General features: G+C 42.0%; 8 protein-coding genes across 11 annotated transcripts; 6 read left to right on the top strand and 2 right to left on the bottom strand.

Moving 5' to 3' along the window:
- Positions 1-19: 19 nt before the first annotated feature.
- On the top strand, positions 20-5,748 carry LOC117784073 (spondin-1). The gene is made up of 5 exons (XM_034621676.1): positions 20-303; positions 3,405-3,799; positions 3,858-4,319; positions 4,380-4,605; positions 4,662-5,748. The coding sequence occupies exons 1-5, from the start codon at positions 108-110 to the stop codon at positions 5,666-5,668; spliced, it is 2,286 nt and encodes a 761-aa protein (XP_034477567.1). The 5' UTR covers positions 20-107; the 3' UTR covers positions 5,669-5,748.
- Positions 488-3,307, bottom strand: LOC117784074 (protein teflon). 2 transcript variants are annotated; one of them, XM_034621677.1, is made up of 3 exons: positions 1,648-3,307; positions 1,379-1,591; positions 488-1,316 (listed from the first exon to the last, which is right to left on the bottom strand). In XM_034621677.1, exons 1-3 carry the CDS (start codon positions 3,064-3,066, stop codon positions 768-770), a joined length of 2,181 nt encoding a protein of 726 aa, XP_034477568.1. In that variant the 5' UTR covers positions 3,067-3,307; the 3' UTR covers positions 488-767. The 2 variants fall into 2 exon arrangements, with proteins under 2 accessions (XP_034477568.1, XP_034477569.1); XM_034621678.1 differs by having other exon boundaries at positions 1,379-1,588.
- A 1,150-nt stretch (positions 5,749-6,898) lies between the features above and the next one.
- On the top strand, positions 6,899-8,406 carry LOC117785393 (sulfotransferase 1C4-like). The gene is made up of 5 exons (XM_034623367.1): positions 6,899-6,999; positions 7,062-7,296; positions 7,347-7,539; positions 7,606-7,732; positions 7,784-8,406. Exons 1-5 carry the CDS (start codon positions 6,915-6,917, stop codon positions 8,152-8,154), a joined length of 1,011 nt encoding a protein of 336 aa, XP_034479258.1. The 5' UTR covers positions 6,899-6,914; the 3' UTR covers positions 8,155-8,406.
- A 380-nt stretch (positions 8,407-8,786) lies between these two features.
- On the top strand, positions 8,787-10,248 carry LOC117785392 (sulfotransferase 1C4-like). Its single transcript, XM_034623364.1, has 5 exons — positions 8,787-9,029; positions 9,084-9,318; positions 9,373-9,571; positions 9,642-9,768; positions 9,824-10,248. The coding sequence occupies exons 1-5, from the start codon at positions 8,945-8,947 to the stop codon at positions 10,210-10,212; spliced, it is 1,035 nt and encodes a 344-aa protein (XP_034479255.1). The 5' UTR covers positions 8,787-8,944; the 3' UTR covers positions 10,213-10,248.
- Positions 10,249-10,512: 264 nt separating this feature from the next.
- Positions 10,513-12,134, top strand: LOC117784896 (probable asparagine--tRNA ligase, mitochondrial). Its single transcript, XM_034622749.1, has 4 exons — positions 10,513-10,602; positions 10,673-10,880; positions 10,938-11,164; positions 11,227-12,134. The coding sequence occupies exons 1-4, from the start codon at positions 10,513-10,515 to the stop codon at positions 12,082-12,084; spliced, it is 1,383 nt and encodes a 460-aa protein (XP_034478640.1). The 3' UTR covers positions 12,085-12,134.
- LOC117784897 (nuclear inhibitor of protein phosphatase 1) lies at positions 12,101-13,754 on the bottom strand. Its single transcript, XM_034622750.1, has 4 exons — positions 13,453-13,754; positions 13,169-13,389; positions 12,494-13,112; positions 12,101-12,431 (listed from the first exon to the last, which is right to left on the bottom strand). The coding sequence occupies exons 1-4, from the start codon at positions 13,694-13,696 to the stop codon at positions 12,310-12,312; spliced, it is 1,206 nt and encodes a 401-aa protein (XP_034478641.1). The 5' UTR covers positions 13,697-13,754; the 3' UTR covers positions 12,101-12,309.
- Positions 13,755-14,101: 347 nt separating this feature from the next.
- On the top strand, positions 14,102-15,326 carry LOC117782762 (zinc finger protein 701). Its single transcript, XM_034619793.1, has 2 exons — positions 14,102-14,470; positions 14,531-15,326. Exons 1-2 carry the CDS (start codon positions 14,102-14,104, stop codon positions 15,305-15,307), a joined length of 1,146 nt encoding a protein of 381 aa, XP_034475684.1. The 3' UTR covers positions 15,308-15,326.
- Positions 15,327-15,673: 347 nt separating this feature from the next.
- Positions 15,674-21,296, top strand: LOC117785081. 3 transcript variants are annotated; one of them, XM_034622973.1, is made up of 12 exons: positions 15,674-16,143; positions 16,202-16,337; positions 16,431-17,048; positions 17,105-17,224; positions 17,290-17,664; positions 17,732-18,520; positions 18,594-18,773; positions 18,833-18,931; positions 19,036-19,071; positions 19,141-19,413; positions 19,583-20,600; positions 20,659-21,296. In XM_034622973.1, exons 1-12 carry the CDS (start codon positions 15,817-15,819, stop codon positions 20,807-20,809), a joined length of 4,122 nt encoding a protein of 1,373 aa, XP_034478864.1. In that variant the 5' UTR covers positions 15,674-15,816; the 3' UTR covers positions 20,810-21,296. The 3 variants fall into 3 exon arrangements, with proteins under 3 accessions (XP_034478864.1, XP_034478863.1, XP_034478862.1); XM_034622972.1 differs by having other exon boundaries at positions 16,428-17,048; positions 18,836-18,931; XM_034622971.1 differs by having other exon boundaries at positions 16,428-17,048.
- Positions 21,297-21,498: the final 202 nt, after the last annotated feature.

Below are 21,498 nucleotides of genomic sequence, written 5' to 3'. Positions count from 1 at the left end.
CAGCTCAGAGATTGGATTCAGCTTCAGTCGGTTTGTGTGCATCGTCGGAATAAGTCGCGTTGCGTTATTGTTTGTTGAGCAGAATAAAAATATAGATTAAGATTAAGATGTGGCATTCAATGTCGTTGCTTGCCAGCATCGTTGTAGTTGCTTGTGTTGTGGCCGGCGCAATTAGTCCGGCGGCTGGTTGCCCTCGGGCGCCCACACATTTGCCCCATGGCCGACGTACACGCGGCGATAATGGATACAAATTAATTGTGGCTGATGGACCCAATGGCTATGTGCCCGGCAAGGCATACAACTGTAAGTTAAGGTGGCTGCTCCCCATAAGATTAAAAGGTTTCATAATCAGCGCTGGGGTCACGGGGCCAAACGACCCCAGAGATAACAATAGACAGCATTTGAGCATATTTTAATCTTTAATAATGTAAATTGAACCATTTTTATTTTATATAGCTATTGCTATAAAAATCCAAAATACAGATTGTCTGGATATATAAAAAGTATTATGATATTAAATCAAATTAAATAATGTGAAACAAAAACTCAACTGCAGGTCTAACACACTTTACTTGATGAAAGTCTGAAGCAGTGAGTGCTTTAAAAATTGGGTGAATATGTTAAATATATTACGATAAATTAATATTAAACAAAAAACTCAACTGCTGGTTAAACACTCTTTAAATATAACAGGAGTGAGGCAGTCTTTGGAAATGATCACTGATCTTATGTCTTAAAAATGTTAATTTAATTATTTTCGATTTATTTTAATTGAGACCCATGGACTCTCTATCTTTGCTATGTGTGCTTAGAACATGACCGACAAGTCGACCGTGTGTCAAGAAGCCCTTCTTGCAATGTGGGCAAAAGAAAGTACCCTGATGGGTCATTCGATGTTTTTCGTAGTGCGTTTTGCAACCGGTGATCTCCTCACACCATTCACAATAATACAGACAGACTTTTGTTATTGGCAGAAATCCAAACAGCAGCAGATAGTATTCAATAGTCGTGGACAGTGTAACCTTTTTGAAGAATTTTTGAATGGTTTGCTGAACATGCCAAGCATGTATTAAATTCAAAATGCGCTTTAGTTCGGCAATGCTTATGTTGGCCTTAAGTTTGGCATTGACTTCTTTTGTGAGGAGTATCAGCTCTCTCCGGATCTCGTGAGTGAACTGACTCCTATGTCTTTTGGGATTCCAAACCGTGCCATGTTCTTTCAACATTTTACTGAAATTAACTGCCTTTAAACGTAACGCCTCGGAATACTCTACTGGTTCACGGTCTTCAAAATTGGGATCCTTAATAATAGGCAGCTGTTAATAAAGAAAGCTTAATAACGTTTATCTTTTAGTGACATATTTAAAACTTGACTTACACCAACTAATTCAAGAAGTGTAAGATCATTGCGTATTATTGTCGTGACTCTCGTATTAATTTCGAATTTGTTCGCATCTTCAGTCGTTGCTGTTAGAATCTTCTTCTCAACTTGATTGAGAATTGATTCATTTGGATCGCTGCTACGCTCCATTAGAGGATCCGCCAATTGAACAAGACTATCAGCGTCTATTTGCGATGTTTTCAAGTCCTTCTAGAAGAAACACAATTTGTTTAGAAAACAAATTTGATGGAAACTCATATACAAACCTGTGTAAACTCAACAACGCTGTCGGATGGATCAAAATTTAGAGATCCTCTGGAGTTGTCTTTGGTTTTTGTTCGCTTTTTGTCAATTTCTGAAATATTTGCTGATGATTGTTTTCTTTTATTTTGCTTTGTTTCTGGTTTAACACACTGCATCTGGGTTTGACGACTGTTGGCAGCGGAATATGAAGGTCTTCTGGCTGGTCTCTTTGTCACCATAGCCGGACTGGATTCGACAGTAAGAGAAGATCTTCGGCGTGGTATTTGGATCTCATTTTCTGGCTTTTCCATCTGATTAACTACATTGTTCCATTTCGCTGTATGCTCTTGTGAACTTATTTTAGTTGAATGACTCTTGTTCAGATTCAAAACCAGCTTTGGCAAATATTCAATTTTGTTTATAATGATGGGAGATGAAATTGTACGTTTGGTATTGGTGAAACTGTTACATTTAGATATTTTATCCGGCTTTATTATATTATTAGACTTTGGCGGATTGAAGTCAACTTCATCTTTATTATTATTGTCATTATGGAAAAAATTCATTGAATTATTCTTTACTTCGCTCTTAATAGCTGCCCCAGATTCAAGTTTAGTTATGTCAAGTTTCTTTAAGTGCTGCTTGTTCTTCAGTAGCTTCTGTTGCTCGTTAAGTTGCTGCTCCCGAAAGGGTTGGCGAATTGTCTTGATTTCGTCGCTCTCCAGCGAACGAATTATGCGACTCTTGATGTTGGAGAGTCGCTGTTGTTGCTCAAGCTTGCGAGCAGATCGAGCTATCGCATAACTCTTTGGGTTACAAAGGGGCTGTGATCTTTTTATGAATTTATTTCTGTTTCCCGCTTCCTGTATGCGAATATTACGCTTTGACTTGGCCGTTTGGCGCTGATCTTCTGTGTTGTTTCTTTTGGTGTCAGTGGAATTGATTAGCGTCTCTGCTTTAGTGGACATGACATCATGTTGCTGGTTATCTTGGACTTTCAATTCATATTCTATTAATTCAGTTGCTTCATTTAAAGGGTAGCATTTAACATCATAAGCAGCCAAGGCATTTTTTATATGCTCATTCAAAGCAGTCACACCGTCATCGCTCGCAGCGAGAATTGATTCTGCTGGGACTCCAGAATCGCCGCTGCTGTTGCTGCAATTGGCTTGCAGTTCTGCATCCTGTGATTGCACAGGCGACGATCTGTCCGGCAGGGACATGAGCTGCTCCACGGTGTACACGTTATGCGCCTTTGTGAATGCAAGCACATCGTTGTGTGCATCTTGCAAGTGATGCAGAAATTGTAACAGACTTGTGAATATGTCACAGCAGAAATGGCAAAACACTCCGATCATATTGTCCTTGGGCGAAACGACTACATCGCCGCACTTTTCGAAATTCACACAACCATCCGACAGATGATTAATAAGAGAACTCATTTCTTTTAAACACTTTAATTAATAACAAATTTTTTAAATAACAACCCGAAGAGAAAAACGCGCAATTTTCGACGATCGCGATCCGTTGCGAATGGCAAACGATAACATACATATACTCAGGGATGGAGAAAATTATCGCCTTACATTATCAATAGATTGAGCCAATGTTATTTAAAATCGATAATATGAACAATTTCAGGGCTGGACAAGACTATCGCATTTGATAGTCGAAAGTAGCTGATTTTAATCGATACTATTAGCTACAAGTATCGAGTTCTAATACAAAACGATTATTTGAATTTTAATTTAAAACCACCGGTTGTAACATTGTTTTCTAGTATTGCTGCTTGGTTCTCGCACGCATACGAAAATCCAGCACTTTACCCACTTCACCATTGCTGCCGAGGCACACGTGGGCACCAGACGTCCTCAGGTTGCCAGTCCACGTCGTGTTGGTCGTTTCCAGCTGTTCAGCGATTCGCTTACTAAATTCAATGATCGCTGTGTGAACACCGTGTCCGAGGCAGATAATCTGCCCAAGACCGAGGTGCAGGTCATGTGGGTGGCACCGGAAGCCGGATCAGGATGTGTCTCTCTCTCCGCCATGGTATACGAAGGACCACGCGCCTGGTTTTCAGACGACGGCGAGCTTACCCAGGTTATATGTGAGCACAAAGCAAGTGCTGCTGATACACAGAAGGAATGCTGTGCATGTGATGAGGCCAAGTATAGCGTAAGTCCTGCATAGACTTTCTCAATTGCCCAATTTACAGAGTCTAATGAGTTTGCAGTTTGTTTTCGAAGGTATCTGGTCGAATGAGACACATCCCAAGGATTATCCCTTTGCCATATGGCTGACACATTTCTCGGATGTGATCGGGGCATCGCATGAGGCGAACTTCTCATTTTGGGGTGAACATCATATAGCCACCGATGGTTTCCGCTCATTGGCCGAATGGGGATCGCCGACAGCTTTGGAGACGGAACTGCGTGCTCAAGGTCCAAAGTTACGCACTCTCATCAAAGCAGCCGGTTTGTGGTATCCAAATGTTAACCAGAACACATCATCGAAGTTCCGTGTGGATCGCAAGCATCCGAAAGTTTCTTTAGTTTCCATGTTCGGACCGTCACCCGATTGGGTGGTTGGAATCAGTGGAGTTGACCTATGCACCTCGGATTGCAGCTGGAAGGAGTCCCTCGATTTTGATTTATATCCCTGGGATGCGGGCACCGACGGCGGCATTACCTATATGGTCGGAGAACATTGCTTTCCACATGATAATGAAAACTTAATGAATTTTATTCCCATTTAGAGCCCGAATTCTGAGACGCAGCCGAGAGAACGCATGTATAAGATCACAACCATGTACCCTGAGGATCCACGAGCACCATTTTACAATCCACAGAGTCAGCAGATGACACCGCTTGCCAAGTTATACCTGCGTCGCGAGAAGATTATCTCCCGCAATTGCGATGATGACTTTCTTCAAGCTCTCCAGCTGGAAGTCTCTGATGATGCAGAGGAGCAGGATGTTCGCGGTAAGTTACATACTTACATCCAAATATAAGTCCTAATGTACTCCTTAATATTGCAGCCGAATGTCGCGTGAGCGAATTCAACGCCTGGAGTCCCTGTTCCGTCAGTTGTGGCAAGGGAATCCGCATGCGTAGTCGTCAGTATCTAAATGCTGAGCAGGCACAGCAGGCCAAGTGCACACGCCAACTGGTGTCCAAGGAAATGTGTGTGGCAGATATACCCGAGTGTCCCAATGGTTCCGCTGGCCAAGACCGAGACGAAGATGAGGGCGAAAATCTAGCGAATTCGCAATCTCTTGTCAGCGACAATGGCGAGGGAGCCGGATTGTGTAAGACGACGCCGTGGAGTGTCTGGTCCGAGTGCTCTGCCACCTGTGGCATAGGAATCACAATGCGTACGCGCACATTTATCAATCCGATGGGCCGTAAACGCTGTCCCCATATCACCATTGTGGAGAAGAACAAGTGTATGCGACCGGATTGCACTTATGAGCAGGTGGAGCTGCCAGATCCCAGCTGTCCCACCACCCAATGGAGTGACTGGAGTCCCTGTTCCGGCATATGTGGACGTGGTAGTGCCATACGTAAGCGCCTGGTGCTGCTGGAGGATGGACCGGAGAAGGATGCCTGCACGAAACGCATGGAACTGCATCAGCAAAGGGAATGCCAGCACGCACTGGACTGTAACATCAATATGGAAATGGCCAAGGACATTTGTGTGCAGTTGCCAGAGGCGGGACCCTGTCGAGGTAGCTATCAACGCTATGCCTTCAATGCCCAGTCCAATCGTTGCGAGTCCTTCACCTACGGTGGTTGCCGTGGCAATCGTAACAATTTCCTCACCGAAGCAGATTGCCTGCACACCTGCAGCAGAATCAACTCGGAGTCCAATCTGCCCAGGGACTGCGTCATGTCCGAATGGTCCAACTGGACGCCCTGCAGTGTCAGCTGTGGCGTCGGTCAATCCGAAGGATATCGACATGTCATCAGCGAGCCACAAAACGGCGGCCAATCCTGTCCCAAGCGTCAAGTGAAGACACGTCGCTGCACCATGTCAGCCTGCTAAGAAATCTGTTTATTTCTAGCCTTCATATATTCTTTTATTTCCGAACTTCTAAATAAACGTCAACATAGCTTAAAAAATGAGTTCACTGGCACTTGATCATGTTTATGAATTCTTATTTTTCCACTCAACCTGACATAATTATATGCCCTGGAGTATTATTTAAATTGCATGGGGAATACAAGATTCTGTATATCCTAGCCTATAATCTTTCCAATCTAGTATCAAATTTTACAAAATGATTATGTCCGTCTGTCTGTCTGTTTTTCCGTCTGTCTGTCCGTCTGAGAGACCATATCAACTTTTAGTACAGAGTACCTGGACACAGGGTCTCCTACTGTCGACCGTGCCCGACTGTAGCCGCCCACTTGCTCAGATTTTTCTTGGGCGCAGGGTATTTCACAGTCGGACCTTCCACTCTAGAGCCTTCTTACTTGTTTTCGTTTTATTAAACAACAAAATATATCTGAACACAAATTTACTTTATTTCGCAAAATGGCAAGCCATTTATTGAATTGATTAATTTAAATTTGTAAACAAAAGCGCTTTTAAATGCAAAATCAAAGTAAACAAGTTGAAATGTCTAAGGTCGAGTGTACGCGACAGTAGAATATCCTGCACCAGTCTTTATTTCTTTTAATATATGTAAGTATTTGGGTGGAGATTCAATAATACAATCGACTTGGCTGTTTAAACTTAAGTTGGTTACACCAAGACTTGACAGGGCTTCAGCCACTTGGTCCTGCCAACGCATCCTTGGGCATCATCTTCATCGGTATCCTTCTACCGCATCAAACACCTTGCGAACTGCAGTTTCTCCTTCCATTCCGAGTTGCTGCGTGTTCAAAGAGGTCCAAGGATTTTGAGAACAATCTGCTAATTCAATAGTTTTCATAAAATTAATATACACCTGGTGCAGGGTACAAAATTTCGCCTTCTCCGTTAGTGATAATTTATGCTTTATTTTTAGGTCTTTGCAGAAAAATAGATAAACTGGCTTTAAAGCCGTTGGGTATAAAAATAACCCAGTTTGCATTAATAAAATTAAAATATTTATAGATTGAAATATACAATAAGCAATAATAATATTTAATATATTTATCTATAAATAAATAAACTGGCTTTTAAGACATAGCCATGAAAAAATGCAAGGTAGACGATTTCTTGGTCACAATCGAAAATGCCATAAATTGGGTGGGGGTAAATTCAGTTGGTGCTAGCAACTGAAGGAGTTCGTCTCGAAGAGCAAATGGATAAGCTACAGGTCAAGTTTCCTTATGATATACGGGACGTGGACGCTGAAACCAATGCGGAGCTATTAGAGTACTTTAAAGGTTGGTAGTGAGCACTGGCTAACACTAACACTGATAAGAGTAATCTTAAAATTCGGTGACAGGTGAGAGCACGGGTTTTGTACAAGTCGGACCCGAGGGTTACTTCTTTCCACACAAGTACAAAGCGCAGGCGAAACATTATTACAACTTTAAGGCGCGTCCCGATGACATTTGGATATCAACAGTGCCACGTTCGGGCACCACCTGGACACAGGAGATGATCTGGTTGTTGGCCAATGGCTTAGACTACGATCAGGCCCAGCAACGTCCGCTAACTGATCGTTTTCCCTTCTTCGAGTGGGTTTAATTGAAATTATTTTAAGAATCTCCACTTATTCCGCTGACAGAGGTTCCTTGGTTATAGATGATGCATTTAAGGCGGAGCTTTTGGCTGAGAATAAGGATGCAGGCTGCGTTGAACACATTTCCCGTCCACGAAACGAGGCTCTAGACAGTCTACCAAGTACTCAACGCCGTTTTATCAAGACACATTTTCCGTTTTCTTTGATGCCGCCGAGTGTATTTGAGAACAAATGCAAGGCAAGGAATTTATTAGAAATTCTAGTTTCATAATCATAGTCATAATCACTTATCTAATGATTATAGATCATTTATGTGGAGCGCAATCCCAAGGACGTGGCCGTATCCTATTATCATCTGAATAGATTGTTTCGCAACTTTGGTTACATTGGTGATTTTGAACGTTACTGGCGGTATTTCCAGAATGGATTAAGTATGTTCTCTACTTGTAAAAGCACTTTACATGACCTGTGGTCACTTTCAGACTCCTGGCTGCCTTATTACAGCCACGTGAAAGAGGCAAAAGGGCACAGGAAGCTGCCGAATGTTCTTTTCCTCAAGTACGAGGATATGCTGATCGATTTGCGAGGAACTGTAAAGCGAATTGGTGACTTTTTGGGATGCATGCCAAATGAAGACGAAATTGAAAAGTTGCTCAATCATTTAAGTATTAAAAACTTTCGTCAAAATAAGTCTGTTAATATGAATCAAATGTCAGCTGTTGGCCTGTTGAACGAAGGCGAAGCTTCGTTTGTGAGAAGAGGAGGCGATCCTAATCAGTCTGATCAGCAGGAATTCTTGGACAATCCAAATCTACTTAAGATGGCCAATGATTGGATACAACAAAATTTGTAATATGTGACATGTTTTCCAAATCGTTAACAACCCAAAAACTACTTAAAAACTAATGTCGGAAAAGGGTCAACAGTTTTTTTTTGAGTGTTTTGATGAACTTTTAAATTTTCAGTATTGCGAATGAACACGTTGTCAATAATGTAGTTTTTAAGTAACTAAAACAGTCATCAATTTATTTACAACAAATATGAAACGATAGCACAAGTGTCTTAGAAACTTTTGTAAATAATAAATATACGTATTTGTAATGTAGGTCAAGACATTTATATATTGTAAATAAACAATTTTTACTTTTATAATAATTATAATACAGGTATTTATGGGCTTGCGATCTGCTTCTAACGAGTTCTGCTTTTGACTAATCGACTTTCATCTAAATAATGTACATAATCATAATCATTATATTATATGTGTACGTACTTTTTTTCTTACTCATATATGACATAATTAAAATTCCTAGTCGAATAAGGTATACTCGTTTTAGCATTACTTTTATAGTACAACTGCATGTTATAAGCTTTGAAAACTACGAAATATTCTGGGGTATTTATGTTGTCGGTATTTGGAAATGATTTAGCAAGTACGTATTATTATTTAACGCTTATGCAAGCACTTACACTTAACCTGCCGACGAGTTCAAATCAGAGTCGCCACTTTCTCTAAGCCGAAAGTGCTGCATTGAAATATGTAAGCCAGACGCTTTCCCGGTCACAATCACATACGGCAACTAGTTGGGCGGTTGTAAGTTTAGTTGGTGCTAGCAACTTGTGCAGTTCGTCTCGAAGAGCAAATGGATAAATTACAGGTCAAGTTTCCGTACGATATACGTGACGTGGACGCTGAAACCAATGCGGAGCTATTGGAGTACTTTAAAGGTTGGTGGACAGCGGTGGCTAAATTATTGAAGTAATCTTAAAATTCGGTGATAGGTGAGCGCACGGGTTTTGTACAGGTCGGACCCGAGGGATACTTCTTTCCACACAAGTACAAAGCGCAGGCGGAGCATTATTACAACTTTAAGGCGCGTCCCGATGACATTTGGATATCAACAGTGCCACGTTCGGGCACCACCTGGACACAGGAGATGATCTGGTTGCTGGCCAATGGTCTGGACTTTGCACAGGCCGAACAACGTCCGCTAACCGATCGTTTCCCTTTCTTCGAGTGAGTTTTAATTGCATTTTTCCACGTATTTCCACTTATTCTAAATTTCCACAGATTTCCCTTGTTTGTACATGACGATGTCAAGGCAGAGCTTTTGGCTGAAAACTGTAGCGCTGATATGGAATTTATAGAAAAAATATGCCGTCCGGGCTACGAGACGCTAGAAGAATTACCAAGTTGTCAAAGGCGTTTCATAAAGACACATTTTCCGTTTTCTCTAATGCCGCCGAGTGTCTTGGAGAACAAATGCAAGGCAAGTGACTTTCACGAATTTCTTATATACAAAATCATAGTAGTATTCTTTATTATCCCATTAAATTTAGGTCATTTATGTGGTCCGCAATCCCAAGGACGTGGCCGTTTCCTATTATCATCTTAATCGTCTGTTTCGAACGCAGGGTTACGTTGGTGATTTTGAACGTTACTGGCGGTATTTCCAGAAAGGATTAAGTATGTTCTTGTATATGCTTGTAAAGCATTTAACATGATTTGTGGTCACTTTCAGATCCCTGGCTGCCTTATTACAGCCACGTGAATGAGGCAAAAGAGCACAGGAAGCTGCCGAATGTTCTTTTTCTCAAGTACGAGGACATGCTGATCGATTTGCCAGGAGCAGTGAAAAGCATTGGTGACTTCTTGGACTGCATACCGAATGCTGAGGGCCTAGAAAAATTGCTCAATCATTTAAACATTAAAAACTTTCGTCAAAATAAGTCCGTTAATATGCATCAAATGGCAGCTGTTGGAATTCTGAAGCAAGGTGAAGCTGGATTTGTAAGAAGAGGAGGCAAGGATACCGATGCAAAGCAGCATGATCAACAGGAATTCGTGGATAATCCAAAACTACTAAAGACTGCGAATGACTGGATACAACAAAATGTTAAATATATTTGAAGCTTATAAAATAAAACGTTTTCTTTAAATTTGAAATGTTATCGGTTAGAATTTTCGATATTTTTCGCTGAAAAGCGCAAGATAATGACAGCAGCAGCTGCCCAGCACTGGTTTAAGTTTGAAATGTTATCGATCAGTTGATGAACGAACTAATCTTTAATATCGATGGTCAACTTATTTTGTCGATATTGTCGCCCATCCATCATTGATAACAGTTGAAAATTACCTGAGTGGCAACACTCGATTTAAGAACGCTGCGCCGAAAAACAACGGCCACGATTAGAAAAGATTAAATAAGTAATGTTATTTATTAAAAGATTTTATAGCAACGTCCAACGTATTGCACAAATCGTCAGTGCAAACAAACCTGGAGATACACTGCAAGTACAGGTGAGAGGGGTGGTTGAGTTGAAATTATTTCTCTTCTCAGAGTGTTTGTTCTTGGTTTATTTATATATAGGGTTGGATTAAAAATGTAAGGCGGCTAAAGAATAATATATTTCTGGACATCAACGATGGTTCGACTAGCAACAAATTCCAGCTTGTTGTGCCGCGTAACTCCGCCACACAGCAGCTGACATCCGGCTGCGTTGTCAGTGCTGTTGGTTGTGTTCAGGTGGCGCCCAATGGACACTACGAGCTGCACGCCGATGAAGTGCAGCCATTAGGTAAATATGAATATAGAAGTATAATCCTAATTGCTAAAAGTATTTGTTATGTTATAGCTGATGGTCACCTGCGCGATGGCTATCCATTCTCGCCCAAACAGAAGCATGCACCCGAGTATGTTCGGGAGCATCTACATCTGCGTTCCCGCATCGACTATATTGCCGCCCAAATGCGTGTCAGGCACCGGGCACAGAAGGTGATTCATGACTATATGGACGAGCAACACTTTATTCAGATTAACACCCCCATGTTGACTACCAATGACTGTGAAGGCGCCGGCGAGGTGTAAAGAAACAGATCTAATTAATGAATCAATTGGAATACTCACTGTTGTGCTCATTGTAGGTGTTTCGTGTGCAACCCGATTCGGAGCAGCTGCTCAAGCAAATGGCACGTCCCAATGTGGCTCCGGAACAGAGTTACTTTGATCAGAAGGTTTTTCTAACCGTATCCGGTCAGCTTCACTTGGAGGCCATGTCCTATGGGCTGGGTAACACGTATACGTTGACGCCTGCATTTCGTGCCGAAAATTCCAAATCTCCGTTGCATTTGGCTGAGTTTTACATGTTCGAAGCGGAGCTGGTCCATATGGAGCAGTTGGACATGCTGGCAAAATTTATAGAACGTATGCTAAAAGAGATAAGCAATCGTCTGCTCAATGCTAATGCTGCCGATGTGCATTTTTGCCAACAAAGTGCCAATTCTAGCTCGGATTTAGCCTGGCTACAAGTACCTTGGAAAAGGCTATCATATGACGAGGCCCTAGCTCTAGTTGTGGCTAACAAAAGTAGTTTCAAAAGCGCAGTTGACGCTGATGAGGGTTTCAGCAAGGAGCAGGAGCTGTTTCTAGTGCAACACTGTGGAACTCCAGTCTTCGTGATGGACTGGCCGGCACGACAGAAACCCTTCTACATGAAGACCTCGCGCAACAACCCAGAGCGTGTGGACGCCTTGGATCTGTTGATGCCATCAGTGGGCGAGTTGTGCGGTGGTAGCCTGCGTGAGAGTGATGCCGAGCGCCTTAAGATGCATCCACAGCTGCCCAAGGATTTGTCCTGGTATGTGGAACTGCGCAAATACGGTGGATTGCCAACCGGCGGATTTGGCATGGGCTTCGAGCGATATCTGCAGCTGCTGACGGGTGTTAAGAATATACGGGATGTCATACCGTTTCCTCGCTATCCGCACAGCTGTAAAATGTAACCACAACACTAATCGATTATTGTATAAATTGTTGTTATTTTTCGGAAAGTGAAACGTAAGCTATTTAATACAATTTCTCAATTTGTAAACGGCGGATAGGGGGGAGATTCCGTTTGGAAGCAGGACATGCTATTTGACCACAACATTCTCTCCCAGATGATCAGCTATTCTGCAACAGCAGACAATGCTCTGTATGGATCTGGTTGCCAAGTGGATGAAATAACATTACAACTGTCCCAGCATGGGCTTGCGGCCTGGCCATGCCTCCTTGGCATATTTCTTTTTCTGCGGACACATGGAGTCGCCTTCACCACTTGTCTCATGAACATCATCCACGAACCGACGCACTGCAATGAGTATCATATACAAAGGTTAAGGATTATTGAGTAATTCATGATATAGTACACACCATTTGCATTGGCGACAGCCAATTTTTGTGCTATTGACGAGCTGGGCGCGAGTGGCTCTTCATATATGGGTGTGACATCGGGTGCCGGATTAGGCAGCATTAATCCCAGTTTGGAGTTAATACCCATTGGTGAAATGGGCTCAAATTCGCTGTTGCCCTTCAGTTGGCCTCCATGCGTTGCATCATAGTTGCTGGCAGGAAGTCCCTGATATAACGAATTGACGGGTGAGTGGACAGCGGCTTGCGGTGTTACAGCCAGTTGATTCTGTTGCTGCTGCTGCTGTTGTTGTTGCTTCATCTCGACAATGCTCTGCTGGAACATCTGGTGGCTGGCGCTGACTGCATGGGAATTGCCGCCACTGCCAGTGTGTAGACCCATATGATTTGGCTCGTAGCGCGATCGTTTGGCCGGCACAACAGTTGTCTGCACAAGATTACGGAAGCGTCCGACATTGGGATCAACATCTTCGGGATTGATAATAATCTCCTCGTCATTGAAAGTGACGTTTCGTCGCTTACGTCCCTGCTTTAGTGCATTTTGTTTGCGCAAGTTATTGTCATCGGCAATGCCCAGCATGGAAATACGTCGATTGTGTGCCGTATTGTATTCCGTAAGGTTCTGTAATTAAGTTAATCGTTAGATTAAATCATCGACGTTTTGCTGCACTCGCTTACATCCAATTCCGTTTGGCTTTCCGGCAGTCCCAGCAATGCACCGTCACTGGTCTCGCTTAGCGGCAGATCCTCCATTATGTTGCTGTGCTGACCACCAGCCGAGGGTCGCTCTCGCAGGATGTAGTTTCGTGTGGATGCGCCAAAGTGAAACGTACTGTTAATCTGCAACTGTGTGGGTTTGTGCGCCTCCAGCCGCAGAGTTCCAATGAATGTACCATGTGCTGTAACAACATAAACAATCAACACTATCTATCAGGCATGTTATTTCCTGGGAGCGTTCTTACTGGAGCCGAGGTCAACGAGGTAGGCAATGTTTAGATGCTTGTGGTAAACAAATGCAGCATGGACTCGCGAGCAAGAGGCGTGGTCTATGCAAAAGTCGTTCATTTGGCTATTGCGCCCAAACAAATAGCAACGTTTCTCATCCACCATCAGCTTTTGCACCAGCTTCTCATCTTTGAGTACGTCCAAGTGCAGCCCAGTGGGCGGTTTGCCGGCCCAGCTAGGTATATCATAACTGTTTGCCATTCAATTAACTTAAGTTTTATAGACGCGGAATAAATCGTTAAATATTTAAGGGTTCAATGTGTGTGTGTGTTACTGTGTGTACCGGCCGCAATGCACTGTTGCCAGCTTAGCTATTTTATAGCTAGTTTTGGCTAATTTCAGAGTTCGTTTGCTAGAAAAATTTCAAAATTGCAATTAGCTGGAAATTTGGCTATTTTATTATATTTTCAGCTACGTTTTGCATTTATTATTTTTGATAAAATTGTGCAAAAGTGCCCACAAAAACATTTTATATGCTTTCCAGCCAGGAACAGCTATTGTTCCCACTAAAATCTTGGCAGCACTGGTGAAAGACTTTGCTTACATAAATGGCAAACTTTTTTGTTAGGTGGCAGCCTTATTTCTGTCCGGTGGCAACGCTAAACAATGAACGATGTAAACAATAATTTTATAGAAGCTGCAAAACTTTATTTAAAAGTAGGCGAGCGAACTTCAATTGTAATCAAATGCAGCCTTTGTAGAACCGGGGACTTAACAGATTGGTCGCAGCTTGCCAAGCACTTGGCTTCTTTCCATTCCGTTCTTGGCACTCGTTTGGTAAATCAGGACCTGGAGGTGGATAAAGAAATTCAAGAAGAGGTTGAAGAGGAGTTACAAAATCAGAGTTATGCTAAAATTGGCAGGGAATCTGAGACTGCAGACACAGAAATCGAAGTTGTGGATGAAGAGTACTTATTTACAGCTGCAGATGAAGTGGAAGTCGAGAAAGAAATTGACCAGACTTGCGGAAATAAAGTATGAGTGTTTTATGTGTATGATAAAATTTATTAAATAATTGACAACAATATTTTTCAGAATAAATCCAATCAGCCCTTCTACAGTCTGCCACACACCGATCCCAAGCTAATGAATTATTTCATTGATTTACTACGGCAACATGAATATCTTTGGAGTGAGGAGTATAGGAACATGGATTTTAAGGCTGAGCGCTCTGAAAGCGCCCGGAAGATAAGTCAAGCACTGGCTGAGCGGTTTAACTTATCACTGGATCCGCAAATCGTCTGCCTTAGTGTTCGTGCAATTCTTAAATGGTTTGAGAAACAGTATGCGATGCACATAAGTAATCGGAACTATCGCACCCGTCACCAGTCGTATTACGATAAGCTACTAGAATTTGTGCCCACCCAGGATATCACCGTGGTGGATTGCGACGAATGCGAGCGACGCTTCTACAACGAGGATCAACTACGACGGCACAAACACCGGATACACTTCGGTAGTCATCCTTACGCCTGCGATGTGTGCAACAAAGTATTTTTGCACGCCTCCAAACTACGTATGCACCAGGATAGATTTCACAAAATGTTTACGCGCTGGAAGTGTACTATTTGCAGTTACTGTGCTCCAAACAAATGGGATCTGCGGACACACCTCACTTCTCACACTGGAGAACGAAATTACACATGTGAGCTATGTGGCATTTCAACCAAGTCTAGTTCGGCCTTGGCTGTTCACCGACGTACTCACTCGGATCCCAAAAAGAAATGTCCTTTTTGTCCAAAGGAATACCGTGAAAATTATCATTTAAAATGTCACATTATTAAGTCGCATACGAAAGAGGTAAAAAAATAATGTAGATTATATGCAGTAGTGGTAAGCTTTTCAGCAAACCATATCTGCAGATTGTAAATAATAAAAATAAATTTAAAAAATAATAATAAACAATAGATTGTATTCTTAGGATAATTAGCAGTCTCGAAAATTTTTATTAACTGTTTTATCTAAATTCGAATTGAAATGGTTTTGTCAAAATTGATATCATTTTTTTTTCAAACTTTTAATTGATTGTTGCTATAATTTGTGAATTTCATTTTGCGCGCCGATAGTGATAAGAAACGATAACATATCGCTGTCTCAATTTTGCCATTCACACAAAATGATAACACATGCAACCATAAAACGACGCGGCGGCGTCACATTGTTAATGCTTTTTTTAATGTCTGCGCACGGCTAAAGAAATTGTTTTCGCGTTAGTGCGCGATAAAAAGTTGACTATTTGTTTATCTTTATCAGAAAAGCAATAGATTTGCCTTAATCGTTAGTAGAAACCCATTGCGCTAAAAAGAGTTAAAACAGATGACATGGAAGTGAATTACAAATTTACGTGCCGCTGTTGCCTGAAGTCCGAGGCGGAATTCTTCAAGCTGGACTCCCTATCAGATAGTGTCTTAGACGACAATGATGAGTGCTCCACAAAAATACCCCTTATACGCTTACTACTATTCTGTATGCGCACCGAAAACTTACCCGAGCTGCCGCAATATATTTGCGTGGAGTGCAGCAAGAGCTTGCAAATTTCCTACTTCTTCATCCAAAACAGTCTCCGGGCACATGAAATACTGTGTCGCAAACTATGCCCTGGAAAACTGGAGGGTACAACGCGTTTCAATGGCCAACAACTCTGCGAGGTGTGTAGCTAGAGTGTAGTGAGAAGTAGCATTATTTCACTACTTATTTTCTTTGCAGGAGCGACAAGATGACGCGACAGTCGTCACGCAGAAGACGAAGGCTCCCAAGTCCGGATTGCGGCACGAATGCAAAGTATGTGGCGCCATTATCTATAATCGAGTGGAACTCAAGCAACACATTCGCATGCACACAGGTAAGAGCATTCAATATTTATATTTGACGACTAATAAGATTCTTTTACTATTGTCAATTGTCCATTGTTGTTATTCATATTCGAACACAGAAGAGGCGGGACATGCGTGCAAGCTATGCAAATTTGTGACTTTTAAGCAGCGTCAACTACCAGAGCATTATCAAAACGTCCATGGATTGACGGCTGCCCAAATTGAAAAGCAACTTAAGATCAGAAGATCGATGCAAGCGGCTGCTGCTGCAACAACATCAGCTGCGACGTCCACATCAGCTGTGGATGACAATCAGGTGAAGGTGTGCACACTGGAGGACATGGAGCTGCTGATACCCACTGTGATGAGGCCGGAGGACTTTTCGCAGCCACAACTGGATGCAGATCAACTGCGTGATATTGAGCAGCAATTGGCCAACTCGTTGGCTGCTGGCCAATCTGGGTCAGATGCTATGCCAACCGAGCCTACGATAGCGACGTGTGGCAGTGGCAGTAGCAACATGAGCATAGGTGCACAGTTTCTGGTCATGCCCGATGGCTCGTTGCAGCAAGTCAATGATGGCGGAGTTGTTTTCGAGTATATTGATGACAGCAAAAGTACCAGCACCACCAAAACAACACTGCAGAGCTTATTGGATGACTCCAAACCAGACGTGTCTTATAATGCAATGGACATTGATGTGAACCACTTGGTACCGAATGCGCTGCCACAGATCACAGGTATGTTTAAAACATGCAATACTAAAGTGGATTCTGCTCACATAATCTGTTTACAGTGAAACCACCGCCAAGACCAGGTCCTGGATCAATTGCCGCCCTAAAACACAAGTGTAAACTATGTCCCAAAGCCTTTCCCACGGTGGCGCGTCTTAAATCTCATCAGTTAACACACAGTCGTAAGTAATTGATGGCCACACACTTGAAAACTTTATTAAACTAATCACATTATTTTTAAATTTAGATTTACCGAAATTCTATTGTGATCAGTGTGCCTACTATTCGCTACGCAGTGCCGATCTTATCCAACATTATATGGAGGAGCACAAGACTTTTATTGGTGATAACAAGAGTCAACTGGAGAAATCATCGCTGTCGCTGACGACAGATAGGAGTCGCATATATTCCTGCGACATGTGCTTATATGAGACACTGACCAGTTTCCAGCTACGAAAACACTACAGCGATAAGCACCAGATGCAGCCCAGTGAGGTGCAGTTGCGTCCCAGCTGGAGCAATGAGTCCAAAGAGAAGGGCGGCAGATCGACGCTAGTCAGTGACCAAAATCAGCTGAGAAACTCACAACCAGCCATATCACATATTCCGCTGGGTATTAAATGTGTGTGCCCATAATTACAATTTGTACTTATATTATTTTATTTACAAGCTGCTTCGCTTCTTGACAGATCCAACAGTCTCAGCTGTGACAACAGCTGAATTGCGAGCGACAAACGAGTCGAGTGCAACCACAGCGATGCAGCTAAATACAGCACAGCCAACAACAACAACAACAGCTGTGGTCACGCCTGCTGGTGACATAAATGTGGTCGTAGATGCAACCACGTTGTTCTATGCAGCAACTGCAGCCTCAACCACTGTGGAAGCAACAGCGACGACAACAACAACGCCACCAATTACAACGGATTCAAACGAGTTTACAATATTCCCAGGGCAATCTTTTGTCAACAGCATGACAACAACAACGATGCCGGGAGAGACAAGCGGAATGCTGCCTGCTGTTAATACTGTTACTGTTTCTGCTGTTGCTCCCACAGGAAATCCAAACTCTAGCATCTTTGGAGATATGCAAGACTTTATTGATGACACCGATGTGGCAGCTGTATGCACCATACCCGCCGACGATATGCCAGTCGTCGATGGCGATGACATTGTTATTGATAACAATAATATGAACCTCGATTTTGATGCTGAGAATCTATTTGAAGACTTTGAAGAAGACGCTGAAGTTGGCGAGGAGGATGATGACGACGATGAGGAGGACGCTGAGAATGATGATGAGAATGATAACAATAATGCGGCTGCCGATCAAAATTTGTTTCTCACCAGCGATGATGATGATGTTGATGACTTTGATGATGAGCAATCGAAGCATCTACAGAAACCATATTGCATCTATTGTAACAAAAAGTTTACCAGCCAATACAAGTTCGAGAATCATATGTTTGTACATCGCGGTGAGTGAGACAATCTCCTTAATCTATATTTAATGGCAATCTATAGTTTATGCTGTCTGCGTTCTGCTTTCAGGGTTGGCGCCATATCGCTGTGAGCTCTGCACGAATCTGTACAATATGAAACGTCTGCTTATACGGCACTACAAAACGGTGCACAAGCGTATGCCCACTCGTGACATGGTTCAGGCCAAGGGCGACAAGGTGTTAGTAGAGCGTACAGCCATCGAAAAGCTGAACATCAATGTGGAGAAGCGTAAGTGATGGAATGTTCCACACATGTTGTTTAATTCTCACTTATGGTAATTAACTTAGTAGCTCCCATGCTGATGTGTGCCAAGTGTCCTTTTGAATGCGAACAGGAAGCTGAGATGCGGAAGCATCTGAATGCGCATCATGGCATCAACGATGGCGGTAAGTACATCTCTATGAGGTACAAGAGTGGGCCGATGAGTTCTTAGTATTTTTGAATTGATATTCATTTGTTTTTCAACATAATCTTTTTTTTTGCCATCCAGTCTCTGTGCATGCCAACGAGGTGTTTATCATTCGCAGTAAGTTGAATAATATATAGGACATATTGTGGCTTGTTTGATTCTAATTAATAACAATTTCATTAACAGAATTGCCTTTTGAGTGTCCACGCTGCATTCGCTCATTTGCGGCCAAGCGAACGCTGACCCGTCATTTGCAACGGAGTCATTTGGTGGACACAATCATTGAGATGCAGGCGCCTCAATTGACAACCAGCACGGCGGCAACAACAACCACATCAACGGCTACAACAACACTGCCAAAGAATGACAGCGATGTGTGTGGTGACAATAAAGCAACAACAATGCAGCAGGAGTCCAACTTCATGGATACTTTGGATGACGATGGCAATGAAAAATGCGGTAAGAGGATCAATATCCTAGCAAGAATGAATTCAAACTCAAATTCCAAATATGCTCAACCCATGCCGCAACAACAACAACAACGACCACAACGCAATCCAAATAATAATCTAAAACTTTTGTTTAATGATGTCATTGATAAATGATCCTTGCTTGTCTTCATATGCAGAAGACAGTATGATAAACAGTGACACAGGAATAGAAACGGATAATGAAGATATATGCACAAAACCATTAACAACAACGTCAGCAATAGGAACAGTAAAAACAGCTTTAAACGAGGACAATGCAACTGACACAAACACAGAAGAAGCAACATCCGCTGAAGTTGCATCTTCAACAAGGTCAGAATCATCGACACCACTTACAACATCAGAAACAGCAGATAAAGCACCAACAGTGGACTCAACACTCTTTCCACCACCTACGCCCTTTGATTTTGATTTAGATTTCATTGGCAATGATTCACATGCCACTTCGCTTAAGAACAACAACGATAGCTTCAGCGTTATATCAAGCGTTCGTCAACTTTTAAACGGCAGCGACAAACTACTGACAGCTGCATTGGAGCCATCGCCTGTGAAAGACCTACGTCCGAGGCTGCCCCGTACTCCTATTTATGTGTGCAAGCAGTGTAACCAGACATTCGACGAGTTGGGTAAACTGCTGCAGCACGAAATGGATCAACACTCAAGCGGGACTGTGTCGGCGCGCAGAATCTACCAACATCAATGCAACATATGCAGCAGCTCATATCGAACGGTTACGCTGCTGAATTATCACATGAAAAGGCATGCACCTCGTAAAGTTCAATGTGAACAGTGCCCCAAGGAGTTTACGTCCAATTCGGAGATGGAGGAGCATGTGGGGTCGGAGCATGTTGAGTCGAAACAAGTGAAGTTGGAACATGTAAAGTCGGAGCAGTTAGAGTTGGGTAATGTGAAATCGGAGCATGCCAAAAAAATTGACTTGAAATGCGGAATCGATGGTTGCACCAAGACATTCAATTACAAACATCATCTAAAGCGTCATCAGACAGCTTCCCATACTCCCGTTCAGTATATATGTCCCAAGTGTGGACGCGATATGTTGACCAGTCTCAAACTGAGGCATCACATGTATATCCACAAAAGCACACACTCATACAAGTGTCCCAAGTGTGTGCGCACTTATATAAGAGGCAACAGGTAAGTCAATGATGAATCTCAATTTAAACAAATTAATTAATCAATATCGATATTACAGTTTTCGAAGACACGCTTTGCGTGAACACAAATGGGATCCGACTGATGGCGAAATGGCCAACATATATTGCGTTAATGAAACACCGCCGTCGATGCAATATTCGATACGGGAACTAAGATCGGTGAATGTTGAAAATGAACAGTCGGATTAGTTATTTGACGCATCAAGTGGATAGCGTGATGAGAATATTATAGTATATTTTGAATAAGTTGTATAAATACCAATAGGCAGTTAATAACTTAATTGCCAATTGTACAGTGGTTTAAGTAGTTTAAGTAAATTGTTCACTCTCACTCTCTTAATTTATAATTGTCATAAAAATTGCCTGTTTAATTATGTCGGGATCCTAAACATCAATTAGTTGTGACAAACATTTATTTAAATACATATACATAGATATATACTTAAGCACACACTAACACATTATAATATGACTTAAAAAAGGAGTTGTTTTGTGTAATACCTTTGCAAAAGGGGTAGAGTTATTAACATTATGGATTGATCACATTAAATTTCGCACTTATGTATTCATTAGATCTTCTTTATTTTAACCTACTTCGTTTATAATATATGCTCGAATTAAGTACATTTCTCAATTCACTTGGATTAATATTTAATACATATTATGTTAACAACAATTAAGTGTTTGTTTGATTCATTTAAAAACTTAATAAATAAATTACTTATTTATGACATCCGGTACATCGTACTCTAACCTTTCGAAAGTTTTATTTTGGGTTGTTATAATCAACAAGAGTAAATCGGAAAACTTGTCCCATTCGATTTATAAACAAACATTCAATTTTTTTTTTAATTGTGAGTGGGAGTTGCTGTTGTACT

Source organism: Drosophila innubila, assembly GCF_004354385.1.
Source record: "Drosophila innubila isolate TH190305 chromosome 2R unlocalized genomic scaffold, UK_Dinn_1.0 1_C_2R, whole genome shotgun sequence".
NCBI classification, from domain to species: Eukaryota; Metazoa; Arthropoda; class Insecta; order Diptera; family Drosophilidae; genus Drosophila; species Drosophila innubila.
This window is presented reverse-complemented; position numbering and strand designations above follow the sequence as displayed.